This window comes from Malus sylvestris, chromosome 16, assembly GCF_916048215.2.
Source record: "Malus sylvestris chromosome 16, drMalSylv7.2, whole genome shotgun sequence".
Classification (NCBI taxonomy): domain Eukaryota; kingdom Viridiplantae; phylum Streptophyta; class Magnoliopsida; order Rosales; family Rosaceae; genus Malus; species Malus sylvestris.
The window spans coordinates 14,720,321-14,737,743 of NC_062275.1; the positions used below are offsets into that span (position 1 = coordinate 14,720,321).

General features: G+C 38.7%; 3 protein-coding genes across 3 annotated transcripts; 1 reads left to right on the top strand and 2 right to left on the bottom strand.

Annotated features, from left to right (window-relative positions):
- The first annotated feature begins 558 nt into the window (after positions 1-558).
- LOC126606999 (uncharacterized) lies at positions 559-6,788 on the top strand. Its single transcript, XM_050274413.1, has 15 exons — positions 559-723; positions 810-884; positions 1,412-1,493; positions 1,755-1,858; positions 2,427-2,553; positions 2,942-3,036; positions 3,628-3,751; positions 3,994-4,074; positions 4,231-4,329; positions 4,634-4,792; positions 4,968-5,022; positions 5,128-5,207; positions 5,423-5,467; positions 5,747-5,917; positions 6,013-6,788. The coding sequence occupies exons 2-15, from the start codon at positions 847-849 to the stop codon at positions 6,520-6,522; spliced, it is 1,770 nt and encodes a 589-aa protein (XP_050130370.1). The 5' UTR covers positions 559-723; positions 810-846; the 3' UTR covers positions 6,523-6,788.
- Positions 6,789-6,966: 178 nt separating this feature from the next.
- On the bottom strand, positions 6,967-10,200 carry LOC126606997 (uncharacterized). The gene is made up of 2 exons (XM_050274411.1): positions 7,772-10,200; positions 6,967-7,574 (listed from the first exon to the last, which is right to left on the bottom strand). Exons 1-2 carry the CDS (start codon positions 9,866-9,868, stop codon positions 7,134-7,136), a joined length of 2,538 nt encoding a protein of 845 aa, XP_050130368.1. The 5' UTR covers positions 9,869-10,200; the 3' UTR covers positions 6,967-7,133.
- Positions 10,201-13,458: 3,258 nt separating this feature from the next.
- LOC126606373 (guanylate kinase 2, chloroplastic/mitochondrial-like) lies at positions 13,459-14,710 on the bottom strand. Its single transcript, XM_050273747.1, has one exon. It carries the CDS (start codon positions 14,635-14,637, stop codon positions 13,756-13,758), a length of 882 nt encoding a protein of 293 aa, XP_050129704.1. The 5' UTR covers positions 14,638-14,710; the 3' UTR covers positions 13,459-13,755.
- Positions 14,711-17,423: the final 2,713 nt, after the last annotated feature.

The following is a 17,423-nucleotide window of genomic DNA, read 5'->3' on the forward strand; positions in this document are numbered from 1 at the left end:
AAATATGATGGGTCAAAGTTATGTCACCTCATCACTTATAGGAGAACTTGACAGAAAGCCTAATAGAAATCTTGAATTGTCAAAAAATCAAAGTTTGGGTACGAAACTGAAATGAAAAAACTAAGGGTAGCAAATGTACGGAATTTACGATACTTGAGAGTAGTAAAGTGAGAACTACCTTAAAATTAAACTCAATATGAAACTAGAATACAGTTTGTTTTCTGTTGGATAAAATATTGTTAATTGGCAAGTCTTGAATTGTCTTGATGGTTAGAGTTTTTCTTTTCAACCCACTGCATTTCTGGTTGAGATCCTCCATTTTTTCTACATAAATTAAAGTAGTAATATCGTTTGTATTAAAAAAATATAATTAATTGTATTAATAAGTCTTCCAGAGAGAGAGAGAGAGAGAGGTGTGTTTGAATCACCTCATTGTGCCTTTATTTATATTTATAGTAATAGGATAGACAAAAACATTTTCTTTTAAGATTACAACATTTAATAAATAATCAACTCCTACTATAAACATAAAATACAATACTCAAATAAATAAAATAATAATAATTTTTTGTTCTTCTTGTTTGCAAGGAAACAAACACACAAATTTCTTGTTATATTTCCACCCCAACAGCATAGGCCGCTCCTTTCTTCTTCTTCTTTCTTGTTTCTTATTGGTCTCTGCAATTCCGCATCACCCACCAAGTTCAATTTTTGTTTCTTCGGGTATTATTTTTGTGTAATTTAATTTGTTTATTTTTCAATATTTATTGAATTTTTTGCTGAAAGAAGTTAAATTTGTGGGAGAACAGCAAAGAGCTCTGAGAAGGAGATCCTTTTTTGGAATCTATGGAGCAGCTTGTCAACTTTATTATTCGGCCTCCCAGGTATACAATTACCCTTTAGCCCTCTATTTACTTCGTAGCTCTTAGATTTTGTGTTATTTTTTTTTGGATTTTGGGATTGGATTCGTGATGGGTTTTTGTTTTTACTGCGTTTGGTTGCTGGGAAAGATGAATTTGGAGCTGAAGGTTTGAATCTTTAGTTGCTTTCCTAATTGGGTTCTCTAGGGAAATGGAACCCTTTTGTTTAATTAGCCCAATTCAACTGTTTGTTTACATAAAATTCGTAGTTTCCTACTATTTCCTCTTTTTTTAGTAGAAAGAAATAGATTATGGAGCATATGATTTGATTAGCATATTTTTTTGTGGTAAAGGTGGAGTTGAACCTCGTCTCTGTTTTCTCCATTTTTTGTACTGGTGTTAAATTTAGGATTTTGTGAAGTTTATTTGTTGAACGCGAAACTGTACTGAATTATTGAAATTTGAGTGATTTCTTTGCCTTTCAGAATTAGAAACCAAAATGATTTGTAATTATTAGAAGAGTACATGAGTTTACGCGTGTTTGGTTTCAGGGCTGAATACGACCCAAAAAATGATTTGTTGGATGAAGAGTTCATACTGAAAGGGAAATGGTACCAAAGAAAGGATGTGGAGGTAAGCTTTCCATATTTTGTATGTCCGTGAGAGGTAGATTAGTATTTTATTCAGTTTCTGAACTTACAAGCTTTCGTCTTGTTGGAGGGATTTACCTTCTGGATATGCAGCTTTTATGATTGTTTGTCTCAGAATTTCTTTTATCTTGCGCGTTATTTGTAATTCTGAATGGTGTTCATTTTCTGCCTGCTTATGACTTCAGAATTCCATGTGGTTGTCACCCTTATATATAAATTATAATGGTCTTTGAAAATCCTGCAGGTGAAAAATGGTCGGGGAGATGTCCTGAAGTGTAGTCATTACACGCCCATTGTTAGTCCAGAAGAAAAGCCTTTGCCTTGTGTAATATATTGTCATGGAAACAGGTCTGAAAATTTATGCTTGATTGGAGTTGCATGTTTGTTTCATGGGTGTTTCATACTGTGTGTACAATCTTTATGACATTTCAGAACTTGGAAGAAAGAGATTTTACTTTTAAATTTGAGTATTCAACTACATAATTGCCTTCCTTGTGATTTACATATATGGATTTCATTAGTAACTAGCAATGAAACAATTTCTAAATGGCCTTAATCTTCACCAAGAAGATGAGGTTGCACGTATTTCAATGATGAAGTAAATGGGAATCATAATTTTGACAAATACTAAGGCCCTAGTTACCTGGTCTCACATTTTTTTTATTCTTTGTACTGCTAGTTGAATTTGTAGAAACAGTGTCAGAGTGCTGTATTTCCTTTTCCAACCTATAATTATTGCACATCAGTAAATGATCAACCAACATTTACACTTAAATGATATTTCATACTTCATAGCTATGTTATCACTTATGTATGTGAAAGTTATGTGCCTCTGATAATCTAAATGACATATTATGCCTTTTTGTTTGCCTTCATAGAATATAACGTGACTGACTGCAGTATATTGTGTTGACAGTGGGTGCAGGGCTGATGCCAGTGAAGCAGCTATTATTTTGCTTCCGTCAAATATTACAGTTTTCACTCTTGATTTCTCAGGATCCGGAATCTCCGGAGGAGATCACGTGACTTTAGGGTGGAATGAAGTAAGTACTCAATATGTATTTTAAACAGATTCATCATATAACAACTGGACTACAATTCTGCTGTATTTGTTCCACGTTAGCTTTGGATTGTATGATGACTACTTTTGGCTTAAATAATTTGTATGTTGAAATGGAAGGTTTACTAATGAGGCAGCATAAGAGAGATCTTAATCATGTATATTTAATAATTGGTCCAATGAGTTACAAAATTGAAGTTAATATATCCATTGAGGGTGATTCTTACGTTTTTCTCCATTTGTCAAAACCATATTTATGATTGTGAATGCCTTGACTTCTTTATGACATTTACCCTGCTGCCCCTTGTATATGCATGTGGTTACCATTCTGCATCATGGGAATTGACATCTGACTTTGATTGTTTTTTCAGAAGGATGACCTGAAGACTGTGGTTGATTATTTGCGAGCAGATGGAAATGTATCTTTAATTGGCTTGTGGGGCCGTTCAATGGGTGCTGTTACCAGGTTTTGCTCATTCACTTGTTACTTAATTGTAAGCTTGCATATATGAATGTAGATTTTGGAGATCTTTCCATTTCTTGTATTATAGGTTGAAGAAATTTCTAAACACAAAAAAGTGTTTATCAAGGTTTCTTGAAGATTTTTATAGCCAGTAAAATTTCTTCTGGTTATTGAAGAATTAGGACCATTTCATGAGCTTATAACTTGATGGTGCAAAGCCTCACATGGCATGCGTGGTTTTAAATTATCTAATCAATCTGTACTCTTGCTTGTATGATATATAAGATTCCCCCAAGTGTCTGCATGCAGCCAGTGTCCTCCTCAACTGTGTTGTATAATGAAATATTGGTAGCATTAAACGTGTTAGTGGAGATCTTAATGATGACCATAATAACAACAGTTGAAGAGTCCATTAGGATAAGCAACAATAAGAATTGAAGAGATTGTGGCACGTAAGGTGGATATAAGATATATTAGCATATGAACAATATATGAAAGCAGATGTACGCTCTGCATCAATAATTGGATCTTTGTTGAGTAAGCTATTACTTGAGGGTTAGCTTATCTGCTATTAACCATATACATATTTGGCAGTCTTTTGTATGGAGCTGAGGATCCTTCAATAGCAGGAATGGTTCTTGACAGTCCATTCTCTGATTTGGTTGATTTGATGATGGAATTGGTGGACACCTACAAAATTCGTTTGCCGAAGTTCACTGTAAGTAGATCCTATATGTCTGATTTTCTGGGATATTGCAACTGTATTTTGGTGCATATTGGGGAATATATTGCTATTAGTTAGAACCTTTCTGATGGTCATTATCAGTTCTCGCCTATATTGGGCAACTAAGTTTTTTTTTTTTTTATTTTTTTTTTTTTATCAGTTTTAGCAGCGCACTAACTAATTGACTGCGAGGACCTATATACTCTGACCTTGACCTTTTCTTTTTGCTTATTTAGGTGAAGTTTGCAATCCAATACATGCGAAGAGCTATCCAGAAAAAAGCAAAATTTGACATAATGAAATTGAACACAATTAAGGTATTTTATCCATGAATGTTTATTTTGTTATCCTGATTCTATGACTAAACACATTAGAATAGAAAACATAAATTTACGTTCTCTGTCACAATCTTTCATACATTTGAAGTTCTCTTAATCAGTGGAGGTTTCTGGTTGACTCTATTTTTTTATTAGGTGGCAAGCTCTTGCTTTGTTCCAGTTTTGTTTGGGCATGCCATTGATGATGATTTCATACAACCCCATCATTCAGATCGTATATTTGAGGCTTATATGGTAAATATTCATAATGCGATTACCATAATTTTGGCATGATACGTACTGTGTCTCGTACATTGTTTACATGGAGTTGAAACAAATAAGAACTCTCAATTCTCTGTGACATCTAATGAGTTTAGTATTCATTACACATACCAGCTAGCTCTTAGTCTAGTGGTATTTCTCTTCCCAATTGTGGAAGAGCTCCCAAGTTTGATTCCCCTCCCCGATGATAAAAGCAAGATGTCTCCTGGGTCTACTATCATTTGATTTTCATTGTTCTGTCTTCCAAATATCCTTATGTAAATGAGAACTTTTGCAGGGAGACAAAAATATCATCAAATTTGAGGGAGATCACAATTCTCCACGACCTCAATTCTACTTTGATTCTATAAACATCTTTTTCCACAATGTCTTGCAACCCCCGGAAGATGAGGTTGGGGGAACATTTTTTGACACTCTACACAGTACCTTTGGTAAGGTAAAAAAACTGTAATTCATCTGGCTGTAAGTTTCTATTGTATTAAAATTGCTAGATTTTATGTTCGCAGCATAGCTGACCCCACTTAGTGGGAAAAGGCTTTGTTGTTGTTGTTGTTGTTGTTGTTGTTGTTATGTTCACAGCCCTTCTCAAATGTTGACTGCTTTACGTGCAGGGTACTTGGAGAAGTGTGCACACTGCTGATTATGATCATGGACGTTCAACTGCTTCTGCAGGTGATTAAAGTGCATTATTGTCTCTTTAACATCGCAAGTGCACAGGCTCCTTATTTGGCGACCTCTTTCTTACTCACTGTCCTGTTGATTACTTCTTACCTGCAGAAGCAGCACCGAGCAGCGGCCAACAGGATGCCATTAGACAACTCCGGTCAAGAAGACCCATGAGTCGGATGGATGTTAGTAATTAGTTCCTTCTTATTTTTCTTGCACAAATAAAAAACTGCTGCATTAAATTTTTTTTTTTTTAAAGAGAGCAGATATTTGCAACTGTTAGAGAGGGGGGAAGGGCAGAATTTTTTTATTTTTTTGTGAATGATGGTTTAGTGTTCTGCAGGTGTATTAACTATATTTTTTTCTTTCTCTTTTGTTATCTTCTATCATTTTTCCTCAGGTTCCTTCTGGTATTTCATCTACTGATGCTCAATCTGAATCCAAGGTATTTTGCCTTTTCTCTTCTTAAACTGCTTCCAAAATCCCAAATTTTCTTCCCCGTAATTAACATTACGCACTAACATGACATATGCCTGATCACACAAAGGAAAAAAAAAACCTATGTGCCACTTTAGCTGATACTTGTGACAGATTGGTACATGATGTGGCTCAGAAATTTTATGGTGCATTGGTGCCTGAGTAGTTCAAAGGCATCTTGTCTGGTTTTATCTGTTAACTAGAAACGTAACAGAGTTAAACGTCTTGACTATCCATGGTGGTGCAGGATGGAAAAAGCGATAATGGCCCATCATCTTCTGATATGATTAGCTTTGAATTTGCAAATGGCAGTCCTTGTGGGCCCCATGTTCCGACCACGATGGATGATGATCAGTATGTAGAATACCAGCTTGATGACCTGGCAGGTTTTCCAAGTGATGTTGATGAGGAAGAACGGGTGAGTCATATAATTGACCTAGATGTGGTCTGGATACAGGACATTTTTTGAATGACTGATGAATCAATTAACGTTTAACTCGTCCAAATTACCAGATGTTCATGGAAGCAGTGATTTTGTCTCTAAAAGATTTAGAAATGAGAGGCCCTCAGGCAGAAGAGCAACCACCAGGAGATACCCCGGATTCCTTAAAGTCGTCACAAAAAGATGACCAGCGGGATGATGCATCTCCTGCAGAGAAGCGAGAGCTGTTGGAGACAGAATCTACTTCCACTTCAGTTGGGCACCTTGGATCCTTGAAAACAGAATCTACTTCCACTTCAGTAAGTAAATCCCACAACTCGAGACCTGAAGATCAGTCTCGTACAAGAGTTCCATCCACAGAACCTGCGTTACAAACGCCTCTATCCATAATGGAGAATGGGAGCGCCGGGCCATCTAGCCAAAGCGATACATCAGAAAGCATCCAAAGCACTTCAGATGGTGACTTATCAGCCAAGACGACAGCCACTGTAACGGTGGTAAAAAACCCTGCAAGCAATGTCATGGATGGTTTGATACGTCGATGGGATTTTAACTTCTTTAGAAACAACCACAGCCGATAGATGACTCTTTTCCTTCCTTTATTTTTTTCGTTTCCTCCGTAGACAATATGATTGTATTTGTTTGTAACTAAAGTGTCAGGGTTCATGATTTGTAAAATGCTCATCTGGAAAAGCTAAAAACCAAACCGAAAAAAAGAAGGAAAAGAGTAGAAAGATTGCTGTGTAAAATTGTATTGATTTTTAGTTGTAACATAAAAAAAAATGGTTTCTTCTGGTTCCAGTTTCTTATTCAGTGTCCACAACACATATGAATATATTGTTTTGTTGTTCTTGGTGTTCTGATATGGGAAATTATTTTTCAATATATGTGCCATGTATAATTTTAAACGAGTGATAGCTGGGGAGGCGGAAGCGGAATCAGAATCGAACTCGAGACCTTGGGTGCAAGGTTGAATGTTCTTAATTAAGCGATAATCTCGTGACAGAAGGCAACAACTTCCTCAATTAAGTAGACATTTGAATGTTGATAGTATAATATAATCAAATCTACAGATTACAGTACAAAAGGCTTTATCCAAAAAATAAAAGAATTTAATTATGTGTTAAGCGAAGTGATTAACTTAAAGATTATTGGATTCCCACATATGTAATGAATTTGATTTAGTACTGCATTACGCTGCATCAGTTGACCCTTCAGCTAGCAACTCCAATGCAGTCTCTACCAATGAATGGACCGTCGTGCTATGCCGGCTCATTCCTACGGTACCAGAGAAAGTGCTGAAGCTTTCGAGCTCTGCAGTTGTGTCCAGCACAAAATCCAGCTCCTTTTCCATCTCCAAAGTCCTGAAAATGTGAACATTTTCCGGTTTGTCTCTCATCATCCAGATTGCCAGTTCTATGGCAAACCTCCTTATTCTTGGAACTTTGATTGGTGGATGCCTGTACTTCTTCAGGATCTGAACTAGTTCATTAGCCACTTCTGCCTCAGTAATTTCGGCTTTCTTAAACATGAGGCTTGATTCTTCGGGAGACAAGAATGCTAGAACCGGCGCAGCTAGTCCTACCATTACTTCCTGCAGTTTGTGTTCTTCTGAAGTAATTGCTCGAAGCACCTGCAATCCAAGCCAAATGCATAAGAAATGAGTTTTTAGTGCAGACCTGTTGTCACAGTCTGACATGTTATATTGTCAGATTGTCGATTTGGCAATCTAATATATCAGATTGTTCGACAAGAAAACATTACTCGTACGTAACATTTGTTAGTACAGAATAAAATTACAGGTAGGTAATGTGCCAAGGAAGAACTTACTGTAGGTGCTGCATTTGTAATCCCCTTTAGCTGGTGGAAACAGTTCAAGCCATTGTAGGTGCACAAATTCCTCAGAATCCTAGCAGCATGCACGCTAACCGGTCGAACCTCTAGAGCTTCAACGAGGCTTTCAAGCACCCCCAATTTTAATATCCGCTGACAGTTATTCTTGCTCTCCAAAACCAGCATAGCCAGTGCTTCTCCGGCTTTGATCCTCACTTCTTTATCATTCTTCAGCATTCCCTTGTTGAAGAAAATTTTGAATAACTCCTTAAGAACTCCACCTGTTCCCCCTACTCTCTCGGTTGCCTCCTCTTCCAGCGCCAAACTTGTTAAGATTTCAATTCCCAATTGTTGCAGCATTGGCTGTTTCTCTCCATATCTCAGAATTTCTCTGATATTGCTGATAGTGAAAACTATCTCCGAAAGATTTCTCCTCAGATTCTTTCCTGTGTTGCCGGTCGTGTTTGCAAGCCTCTTCACCAACTGGAGGGATCGTTTCAGCGTCAGTATCTGATCGTTTGGCATAACAGTCACTTCTTTTAGGATCCTCTCGTCGGCATGTGTAAAATCTATGATCTTTGGCAGGAGGCCTCTCGTGTTCCCAATCTTCCCACAGTTGTCGTGGACACGGGCAAGTTTCTTCAGAATAAGCAATCCCAAATGATTGAATGTCAAGAATCCGTAGTTTGCGTGGTCAGAAATGATCCTCTTCTCACTGATCTCATCAGCTGCACCACTTGAGTTCCTGCATGTTTGGAGCAGAGATGAGATTGATTCCATTGCGCCAGGAACTCCAGCTACTCGAATGGAGTTCTGCTTTTTGCCAGCCAGTTTCGACAAAATCTCTGCTGCTGACCGTCTGATTTCCTCCTCCTCTTGATCTGTCCAATTCAGTATCTCAACCAATCGTTCAATCACTGCAATATTAATACCAATCTTCTGCAATGTATCATCTGAATACCGCCGGTTCATTGAAAACTGTCGAAGAATTTTTGCTCCAATGAGCTGTTCGTCGGTGGAATTCGAGCCCAATAAGTCCATTCCAAAAGTAACCATATCCATCTGCAGTCCATCAAAAATGCTTCCATTCACACACCTTGAATACGCGTCATAAAAAAATCTCCTAATCGTGACCAACCCCGAAGGCCCCAAATCACACTCTTTGTTCACCTCCTCCAACAATTTACAACAGCTTATCATAAACTCACTGTAAGCTTTCTCCATGAGAAACAACAGAGCTTCTGCCAATGCTAACGAATAAAAAATACTCAGAGCAAAGTGCCTGTTGCTCTTGTTAGTGCTCCCCTTTTCAACCTCTCCATAGTTGTGGTTCACGAGCTTCACGAGCGAAAGAGCCACACATGATGAGGCGGACAGGAGCTGGAGCCAGTAGAGCAGCTTACTTATATGCCTCGCGCGAAAAATCCATTGTGCGCAAGGCAGGAGAGGGACTTCCGAGCTTGTCCAAGTCCGGTCTATCTTCCCCTGAAGATCAGAGTTCCGCGAAAACGCCAAATTGTCATTAGTCCTCGCAATGTCTCTGCTGTGTTGGCTTTGTTTCCTGACAGCAAGGTTCTGCACAGGCCTGAAAACTGCTCTAATGGTGTGGATCACGGAGCTTGAGCTGATCTGCAGTGCGCGAAAGCTGTTGATTCCAGTCTCGGTTATGGACCATGTGGCCTGGTGCTGCCACTCAAGCTCGTGGCTCCTGCTGAAGATTCGTGTCCCTTCTATCAGCAAAATGATTGTGATGAACCAGAAGTCGGTCTGGTCTAATTCAATGGCGAAACCGCCTAGCAGAACCACCGTTGCCCAGATGAACCCGAGGGTTCCTAGGCCGGTTGCTACCTTTTCGAGCACTGCTAGGCGGAGCGCAAAAAGGGTCAGTTTTTTCTCTGGTGCTGGAACTGGTTGTGCAGTTGGAGAAGAAACGGAGGCTGCTGCGCTGCTGTCTCTCTTCTCAATGCTGCTCTGAGGCTCGAACATTGTGCTGAACGTGGCGCTGCTTGTTTCGTTGAGGCGTCGGTGAAGAAGCTCGTCAATTTGCAAATGAATGCTTCCTTCATCTTCTCCTGAGTTATTGCGCTCAGCCATGTTGCTCCTTCTCTCTCTAACTCTCTTTGTTATTTTATAAGTAAATAGAGGATTAGGCGATATTAGCTCCTCAGTATTAGTTTGAAGGCCGCAAAAACACCCGCAACCTTCAAATCCGAAGCTACTCTCTCTATCTGTGTGTTGATTTTCGGTCGAATGTGATTGTGTTGCAGAAAAGGATGAGGGGTTGGGTTTATAAATAAGGAGGGAGGAAGAGGAGCTTGGGGAGCACGTTTAATCTGTGGAAATGGACAGGAAAGAGTGAACGTCATATTTTGCTTTTGTATTTTCCCTCCTCGTTTTCCTCCTAAGTTTGTTATGTTTTGTTTGGAGAATCAATTTTTGCTCTTCTTCCGGCGTAGCTAAATTTGTTAGAGTAATATCTTTCTCCTATTGTATTTAAGTTTGAATCTCGTAAGTTAGATAATGACTTTCTATGTTATGAAGATACTATTACTCTTGCCTCTCGTACCAATTATTTAATTATGCGTGTAAGTTTTGTACATATGACATTATATAATCTGCTATCATAATTTAGATTAATCAGAATAAGTGTCGTTTTTATATAATTTAGAAAACCAATAAGAGAGAAAGGGTGGTGGCTGCTCAAGAAATTGCTTGGTGTTTTTCTATCAACTTACCACCTTTACCATGTATCGTTGCTTCGAGACATTGCCTTCTACTTCTTTTTTTCTTTTTAAAAACATTATGTCCCAAAAAAGTCACTTATTTGATTGCAAATTACAGTTTGTTGTATATATAAAAATAATTTATTAAACACAAAAAAAAGTTTTATGCGTGTCAAACTACTGTAATTGGTCTATATAATGAAGAAGGAGCCAAATATTTTTCTTTTGGTTCGACCATTCTTAAACATATTGACATAGAATCATGCTTCGTTGCTGAAAGAAGAGCAACAAGTGCTGCTGAAACCCAATCACAAACGAACAAGTGTCCTATTATAGTTTCTAATTTCAATTATTCAGACACGTGTCCATTTGTGATTGACTTTACAAGAGCACTTGCTGCTATTCTTTTAGCAACGAAGCATGGTTAATTGACATATGTCTTTTAATTATATACAAGTAGCTTTTAATCAATAATCTTCTCCTAGTCTTGCTCTTATTGGATAAACGTTCCAATGAAATGCTAAATCATGCCAACTAAGCATCTGCAGATAGTTAGGATACGAGGACATAATTAATGTTATCAAACTAACCACTTGTTCAACGCTAATTAAGATTTGATGAACCAAAATTTGAATCCTAATTAAATAATTTAAAACTCCATCTAATCATATACATGCATAAGCCAGCATCACTGTTCGTCTAAGATAAAAAAGATTGTGGATTATTAAAAGTAAAATAAAATCGTTTAATATGTAGGATCCGATTGGCAAATCAGTTGGTTGTGGCTTGCAGAAAAGGGTTACGAGTTCATTTGTGTTAAGTTAAAGGCTCAGATGGGCCCCACTGCCTGCTCTCCTCCAGCCCCTACAATCCCCTTGAGTTTGAGTGCACGGATCCCATCTCTGTCAAAGAGTATTTTCGGCTGCAACTTAAAAGGCAGGGGCTTTTAGTTTCCATTTATTTGGAATACCGCTACGTGATTTTATTAATCTACTAAATCATGTTAATTGTGTTTGTTTTTTATTAATAAACCTTAAAATATGATATAGTATCAGTGTTGTCCTCTCATATTATATACATGTAAAATGATACACTACGTGATAAGTGTGATTAGTGTTCACATTTCTCGAACTTTGAAGTGTTTTATATAAAACTTACTGGTTGACTTTTTTATTTTATTTTTTTTATTTTTTTATCTACATCAGAACATTCTTGTTTCTGCTTGGTCCTTAAACAATGTAAACCTGCAATCAATCCTGCAAGCCTGAAACAATTTAGCACATTTAATAGAAAATAACTCATAGCAGAGAGAAGGAAAAAAAGAATGTTGTATGATCAATGAGAAAACAAAATACCGAGAAGAGCTTACCTGCAACTGGGACGCCACTTTAGTTGTAATCCAAACCAATCAAGTATTTAATTGTTTCGGGATACCGTCACAGTTGCATCTAAGTTTTAGGTAATCTTTCCGTAATAGTGGAATGACTATTGGAAGCAACATTTAAGAATTGGGTATTGAATGAGTCTGCTGTTTTGGGTAGATTTCAAGTTTAAAGTGCTGGGCGTTGAATGAGTCCCTGTGGATTAGGTGTGTTCAAATGTTGGTGGTAGTAGGTTTAGGAGGGCAGATGCTTGAGTAAGATAATTTGGCTGTGCTAGGGAAGAAGACATACTTTAGACAACTTGATCAAATTCTGCTACCTAATTTGGCTGTGCTAGGGAGCTAGGTCATGACCAATCTTCCCGAGGGGCTGCATCGAAAGTTCGAAACTATCAACCAAATCAACTCAACACATAAAATTGAATCTTCAATTCAGAATGAGATACATTTGTCGTTAGAGACGAAAATTTCATCACCATTCAAAGTTCTTGTAGTGCAAGTACCGAATACACCTAGATAGTCATAGACGAAAAGTTCTTATGGTGTTCCACGAAATCTCTAGAACATGGGAACTTTCAGAAAACTCAAACAAGAGGCCGGCTACAAAAGCAACTAGATTACCATTTCCATGTCTTTCCACTGTTATCATCTAGAATAGTAGTACCAGTCGCTAACATACCTAAAAATCAGAGAGCAGCATATACCTTTTAATGTACCAACTGATATGACAACGTTCTCAGGCCTTTTCACAACAAGCAGAATGCAGCAAAAACAAGCAGTACTAGGCACTTCAGGTCCCTCTCTTAGCCAAATTCCAGCTAAAAGTAGAAAAAACTTAATTGTACCTGGAAGCTTGTTAAGCTACAGGATGGCTAGAGGAAGTCAATGTTAGCAAACGTCAGCGCTTAATCAATAAAATTTAAGACAAACAAAGAGATGACAACGGGGTAGGGTTGAATTATGAACTTAACCACTTTAACGTCATCATGAAACATAGCCGTCTATATATTGCAAAACACAAAATTGACAAACAAAACCAGATAAACTCTTTGAACCAGTTGGGCAAAACATGGGGAAGAGGCAGGTTGAGCACACATGGTTTGACCTTTTGACGGCCATAAATGATATCTGATAGCAAGGAGATCGAAACCAGATTTCACTCTAAACATGCCAAGCTAATATAGGTTGATTTCTCCAATTCACCTGTTTAAATGTCCGGCTAATATACAAAACCAGGACTTCTGTAAACGTTGGCTAACAGACGAGTCAGTTGTTACAAATGTATCTTAAACCAGCAAAGCCAGTGTGAAGTGAAGCATTTTGGTTCAGTATGGAGCACATTAGTTATCAAAGAGTTGTATAGCAAGAAAAAGAATGTCACTTCTTAATGCTTATCTCGTAACGAACTCATTTTACTAAAAGTTCGTGCCATAAACATCTTCAACGAACCTGAATATTTCGTTCTTTCATTACTTAGTGCATCAAGTCCGACCATATCTAACATTGTACGATTAAGGATCACTTGCGCGGATGCATGCTTAATAAAGAGAACTTCAATAAAGATAATAGCTTGGTTCCGATTTCTTGAACAAATTGTTTTAATATATCGCATTTAAAAGACACGATGACTGCAAAAAATGATGTAACACAATGTGATTCTGTGAACTGCAACTACTTAAAGCAGTCGATTTTCCTAAGTTCTAAACTTCACATTCCAATTGTCACAAACTAAACAACTTCCTACAAAACCATTAGAACTCGGATCATTGCGTGCATTCTTCCACACGCGAAACTAATCCATTCAAATTGAACAATTTAAAACTAAAATTAAACTTGAAAAACACAAATTGGACCCGCTACCACATTTACCTCCACAGCTATATCACAGACCTCTTCTGCTGCACCTTAGCTTTCTCCGCGTCGATAATGGACTCCACCAACTTAACCGCATTGTCCAACCTCCCCTCCGCATTCACCACAACATAATCGAAATTCTTAACATGCTTCACCTCCTCCCTAGCCATGGCAACCCTCACAAGAAGCGACTCCCTTGTCTCGGTTTTTCGATCAATCAGCCTCTCCACAAGCTTGGCCTCACTCTCTGCCATCAAAAATATGAAAACGGCCGAATTCCCAAGAATCTTCCTCAGTGTCTGAGCACCCTGGATGTCGACCCTCAAAACGATGTCGTACCCTTTCCCCAATTCCTCCCTAATCTGCTGTTTGGGGATCCCCTTGTAGTCCCCGTACACCAACGCGTACTCCAGAAGTTCGTTCCTTTCCACCATTGTCAAAAACTCCTCTTTGCTCACAAAGTAGTAATCTTTGCCGTGAACTTCGCCGGGCCGCGTTGGGCGGGTCGTCGCCGTCACCACGAAATGCAAGTTCTCGTTGGAATCCTTGAGCTTTTTTATGACGGCGTCCTTCCCGACGCCGCTGGGGCCGCTGATGACGATGATTAGGGGGCTGGGGCTGGGCCAGAGCGGCTCGGAGCTGAATGCCGAGCCCAGAGAGGCCTCCAGAGCGCGGACGAGCTCGGAGCGGTCGGCTTTTTCGATGTGGGGAATGGGAACCGAATCGGGTCGGCGGGCGTCGCCCATATGGGAGGATAAGGATCGGGTGTTGGGGGGAAGTGAGGGGCTGGGTTTCGGGTAGGGCCGGAGGAGGGAGTTGGGGGTTTGGAGGATTTTGGGGCGGAGGTGGAGGAGGGGAGGAGGGGAGGAGCGAGAGAGAGAGGTGGCGAGGAATCTGCGAAACATTGAGGGAGAGAAGAAGGTGGGAGTGCACTTTATGGGGTTGGGGAAGCAGAACTTGGAATCGAAGCTCAGTGGCTCTGTGGTAATTTTAATTTTCTCTAAAAGGAGGCCAAAATGGAATTTTATCCTATCTTCTTTACATTCCATTCGATTCACTCCTCTTACATTTTCTATTTTATTTTAATATTTCTATATATAAAAAAATTAATATAAGATGTTGACGTGAGTTAACCGTAACCATTCAAATAGAAGAGAAGGAGAGAGGAAAAAGAGAAGAGAAAATTCTACTCTATGTTTGAAACTCGGTCCTCGGGCGTGGGATAAATGCTTAATACCACTAAAACTAAACATTTCATTATTCGTTTTACCTAGTTGTGAAAAGATTCTTACAACCAACAAGTGATTGATTGAGGGCTTAAACGTGTCTTCGTGTACATACAGTACGACCAATCTATTGTTAACAGAAATAAAGAGTTGCAGACAGAGCATGTATTGAAGAAGAAGAGAGAAAAGGCAATAAGTGAGAGAAAGTAATGGATTACATTGATACTCAATTGATCTTTACAATTATGAGAATACAATTTATATAGCCATCATGACTAGCTTGCAGCCTAAGCTATTTAACTAACTAATTTGATAACAACCTAACTAACTATTGCTGAGCTGGAATGATATATTCAACATCCCCCCTCAATCTCAACTGGGATTTCCAGTTTGAGATTGTATGAGTGCTTGAGAAATGCAGAACAATGAAATCCTTCTTGTTGATGTACTCGTAGCCCTGCTCCCATCATCAATGAATCCTCTGTTCTTGATGATTACAGGTGTCTTCATCAACTCGACTAGAGTTTTATCCCTGCTTTCAACCACAGCAGCAAGATTCTGCAGCAATTCATCTCGAGTCTGGTCTCGAGCCATCTCAACTGATGCAGCCACCCTAAAACTTCCTCATGATTCTTGACTGTTCAGTGGTGTGTTATCCACAAAATTATCATCCTGAAGTTTGACAGTCAATATTCCCAACAACCCTTCAATCTTGACACTAGTCGCTACACAAACTAATCACTACACACATTGAATCTTTGCAAGAACCCTTCAAACACTTTCTGGCTATCGGCCTTGAAAAAGTAAGTATACGGCTATCGGCCTTGATACTTACAAGATACACAAAAAAATCTTCACTGAGAGATGCACTCCGGCAATCAGCCTTAATGGAGTTGTACACAATAACAACAAACAAGACTTTTCAAGAACGTTACTCCGGCTATCGGCCTTTAAGGAGTAACACACAATATCTGAGATAGAACTTTTCACTCCGGCTATCGGCCTTGTGGAGGAAACACATTACATTCAGCACACTCTTGGCAATCGGCCTTTTTCGAGTGCACAAATCTCAAACAAGCAAGAACTACTATCAATTCAATCACACTTTGGCATCGGCCTTTAACAAGTGGATATCACAAACAACTTCACAATTCTATCAATTTATCAATAACGGCTTCGGCCTTGTATTAATCATATACACATGAAACTGACATTTACACAAACACATAGAGTGCAAGAACTTCAACCATACACAGAAAACACCATGAAACTTGAACCAGAGAACCCAGATAGCATTGTAAAATTTTGACTCCAGAGAACATCTCGCAAGAAATACCTGACTGAAGAAATTACCAAAGATCGTCCATTTGAACTCCCTGCAATATCGTCACGCAACACCCAGAAACGAAAGCACCAAGAACCATCAGCGAAAGATCTCGCCAATAACCACCAAAGAAAAAATCGTCCCTTCGAATCGTCCAAACCTTCTGTGGCAATTGGCCTTTAACAAGAATGATACAGCATAAAAGACTTCAAGATTCAACATTCCGGCAATTGGCTGACACAATGCATCAAACACTTGGAGTGTACTGAGTTGATTTCTCCAGAAACACCCATGAACTCGAACAGAAAACTTCAACCAAAGTAGCAAATCTTCATCCAAAGACAACCCACCAAACAGCTGAAGTGCACAGATCTTTTCCCTGTTGAAATACCCAGATTCGAGCACCAAGAACAGCAAATCGTCCCACACAAACAGAGCAACGTTGCAGAAAACCCAAACTATAAAGAACACCTCCGACGACACAATGTTGCAGCGGAAAAACGAGAGATCACCAAGGAAAGACCTCCGGCGATGATACCATGTTAACAGAAATAAAGAGTTGCAGACAGAGCATGTATTGAAGAAGAAGAGAGATAAGGGAATAAGAGAGAGAGAAAGTAATGGATTACATTGATACTCAATTGATCTTTACAACTATGAGAATACAATTTATATAGCCATCATGACTAGCTTGCAGCCTAAGCTATTTAACTAACTAATTTGATAACAACCTAACTAACTATTGCTGAGCTGGAATGATATATTCAACATCTATAAATTTGAAATGTAAAATTCCATTGGAAATGTTCTAAAATCCCAATGAAGGTATGGGCAGATAGCTGGTTTCGATTCGCATGACCACAATAAAAACAATAATCCTAACCAATTCAGGTCGTAGCATTTAATGCACGAAGGATAGTATTTTCCAAGTTTTGGCTATTGTTTGCAGAGTGTAAATAGTACTTGATTTTTGAAAAAGCTGTGATTAGCATTGTTAGTGAGCAATGCAAAACAACGTAATTGTTAGGGCCTGGATTTCGACATTGTCGAGGGTGAAAGACATAACTGAGTAGGTTCAACTTTTGAATGTTGCGGACTACCATAAAGAAGTCTTCTAGAGGCATCAGACAACCTTAAAGAC

Coding starts and splice junctions, on each gene's coding strand:
- LOC126606999 (XM_050274413.1), top strand. CDS start 847: ATGGAGCAGCTTGTCAACTTTATTATTCGGCCTCCCAG. Junction 2,554..2,941: donor TGACTTTAGGGTGGAATGAA/GTAAGTACTCAA, acceptor TTGTTTTTTCAG/AAGGATGACCTGAAGACTGT. Junction 5,023..5,127: donor TCATGGACGTTCAACTGCTT/CTGCAGGTGATT, acceptor ATTACTTCTTAC/CTGCAGAAGCAGCACCGAGC.
- LOC126606997 (XM_050274411.1), bottom strand. CDS start 9,868: ATGGCTGAGCGCAATAACTCAGGAGAAGATGAAGGAAGCATTCATTTG. Junction 7,575..7,771: donor TTACAAATGCAGCACCTACA/GTAAGTTCTTCC, acceptor CTTGGATTGCAG/GTGCTTCGAGCAATTACTTC.
- LOC126606373 (XM_050273747.1), bottom strand. CDS start 14,637: ATGTTTCGCAGATTCCTCGCCACCTCTCTCTCTCGCTCCTCCCCTCCT.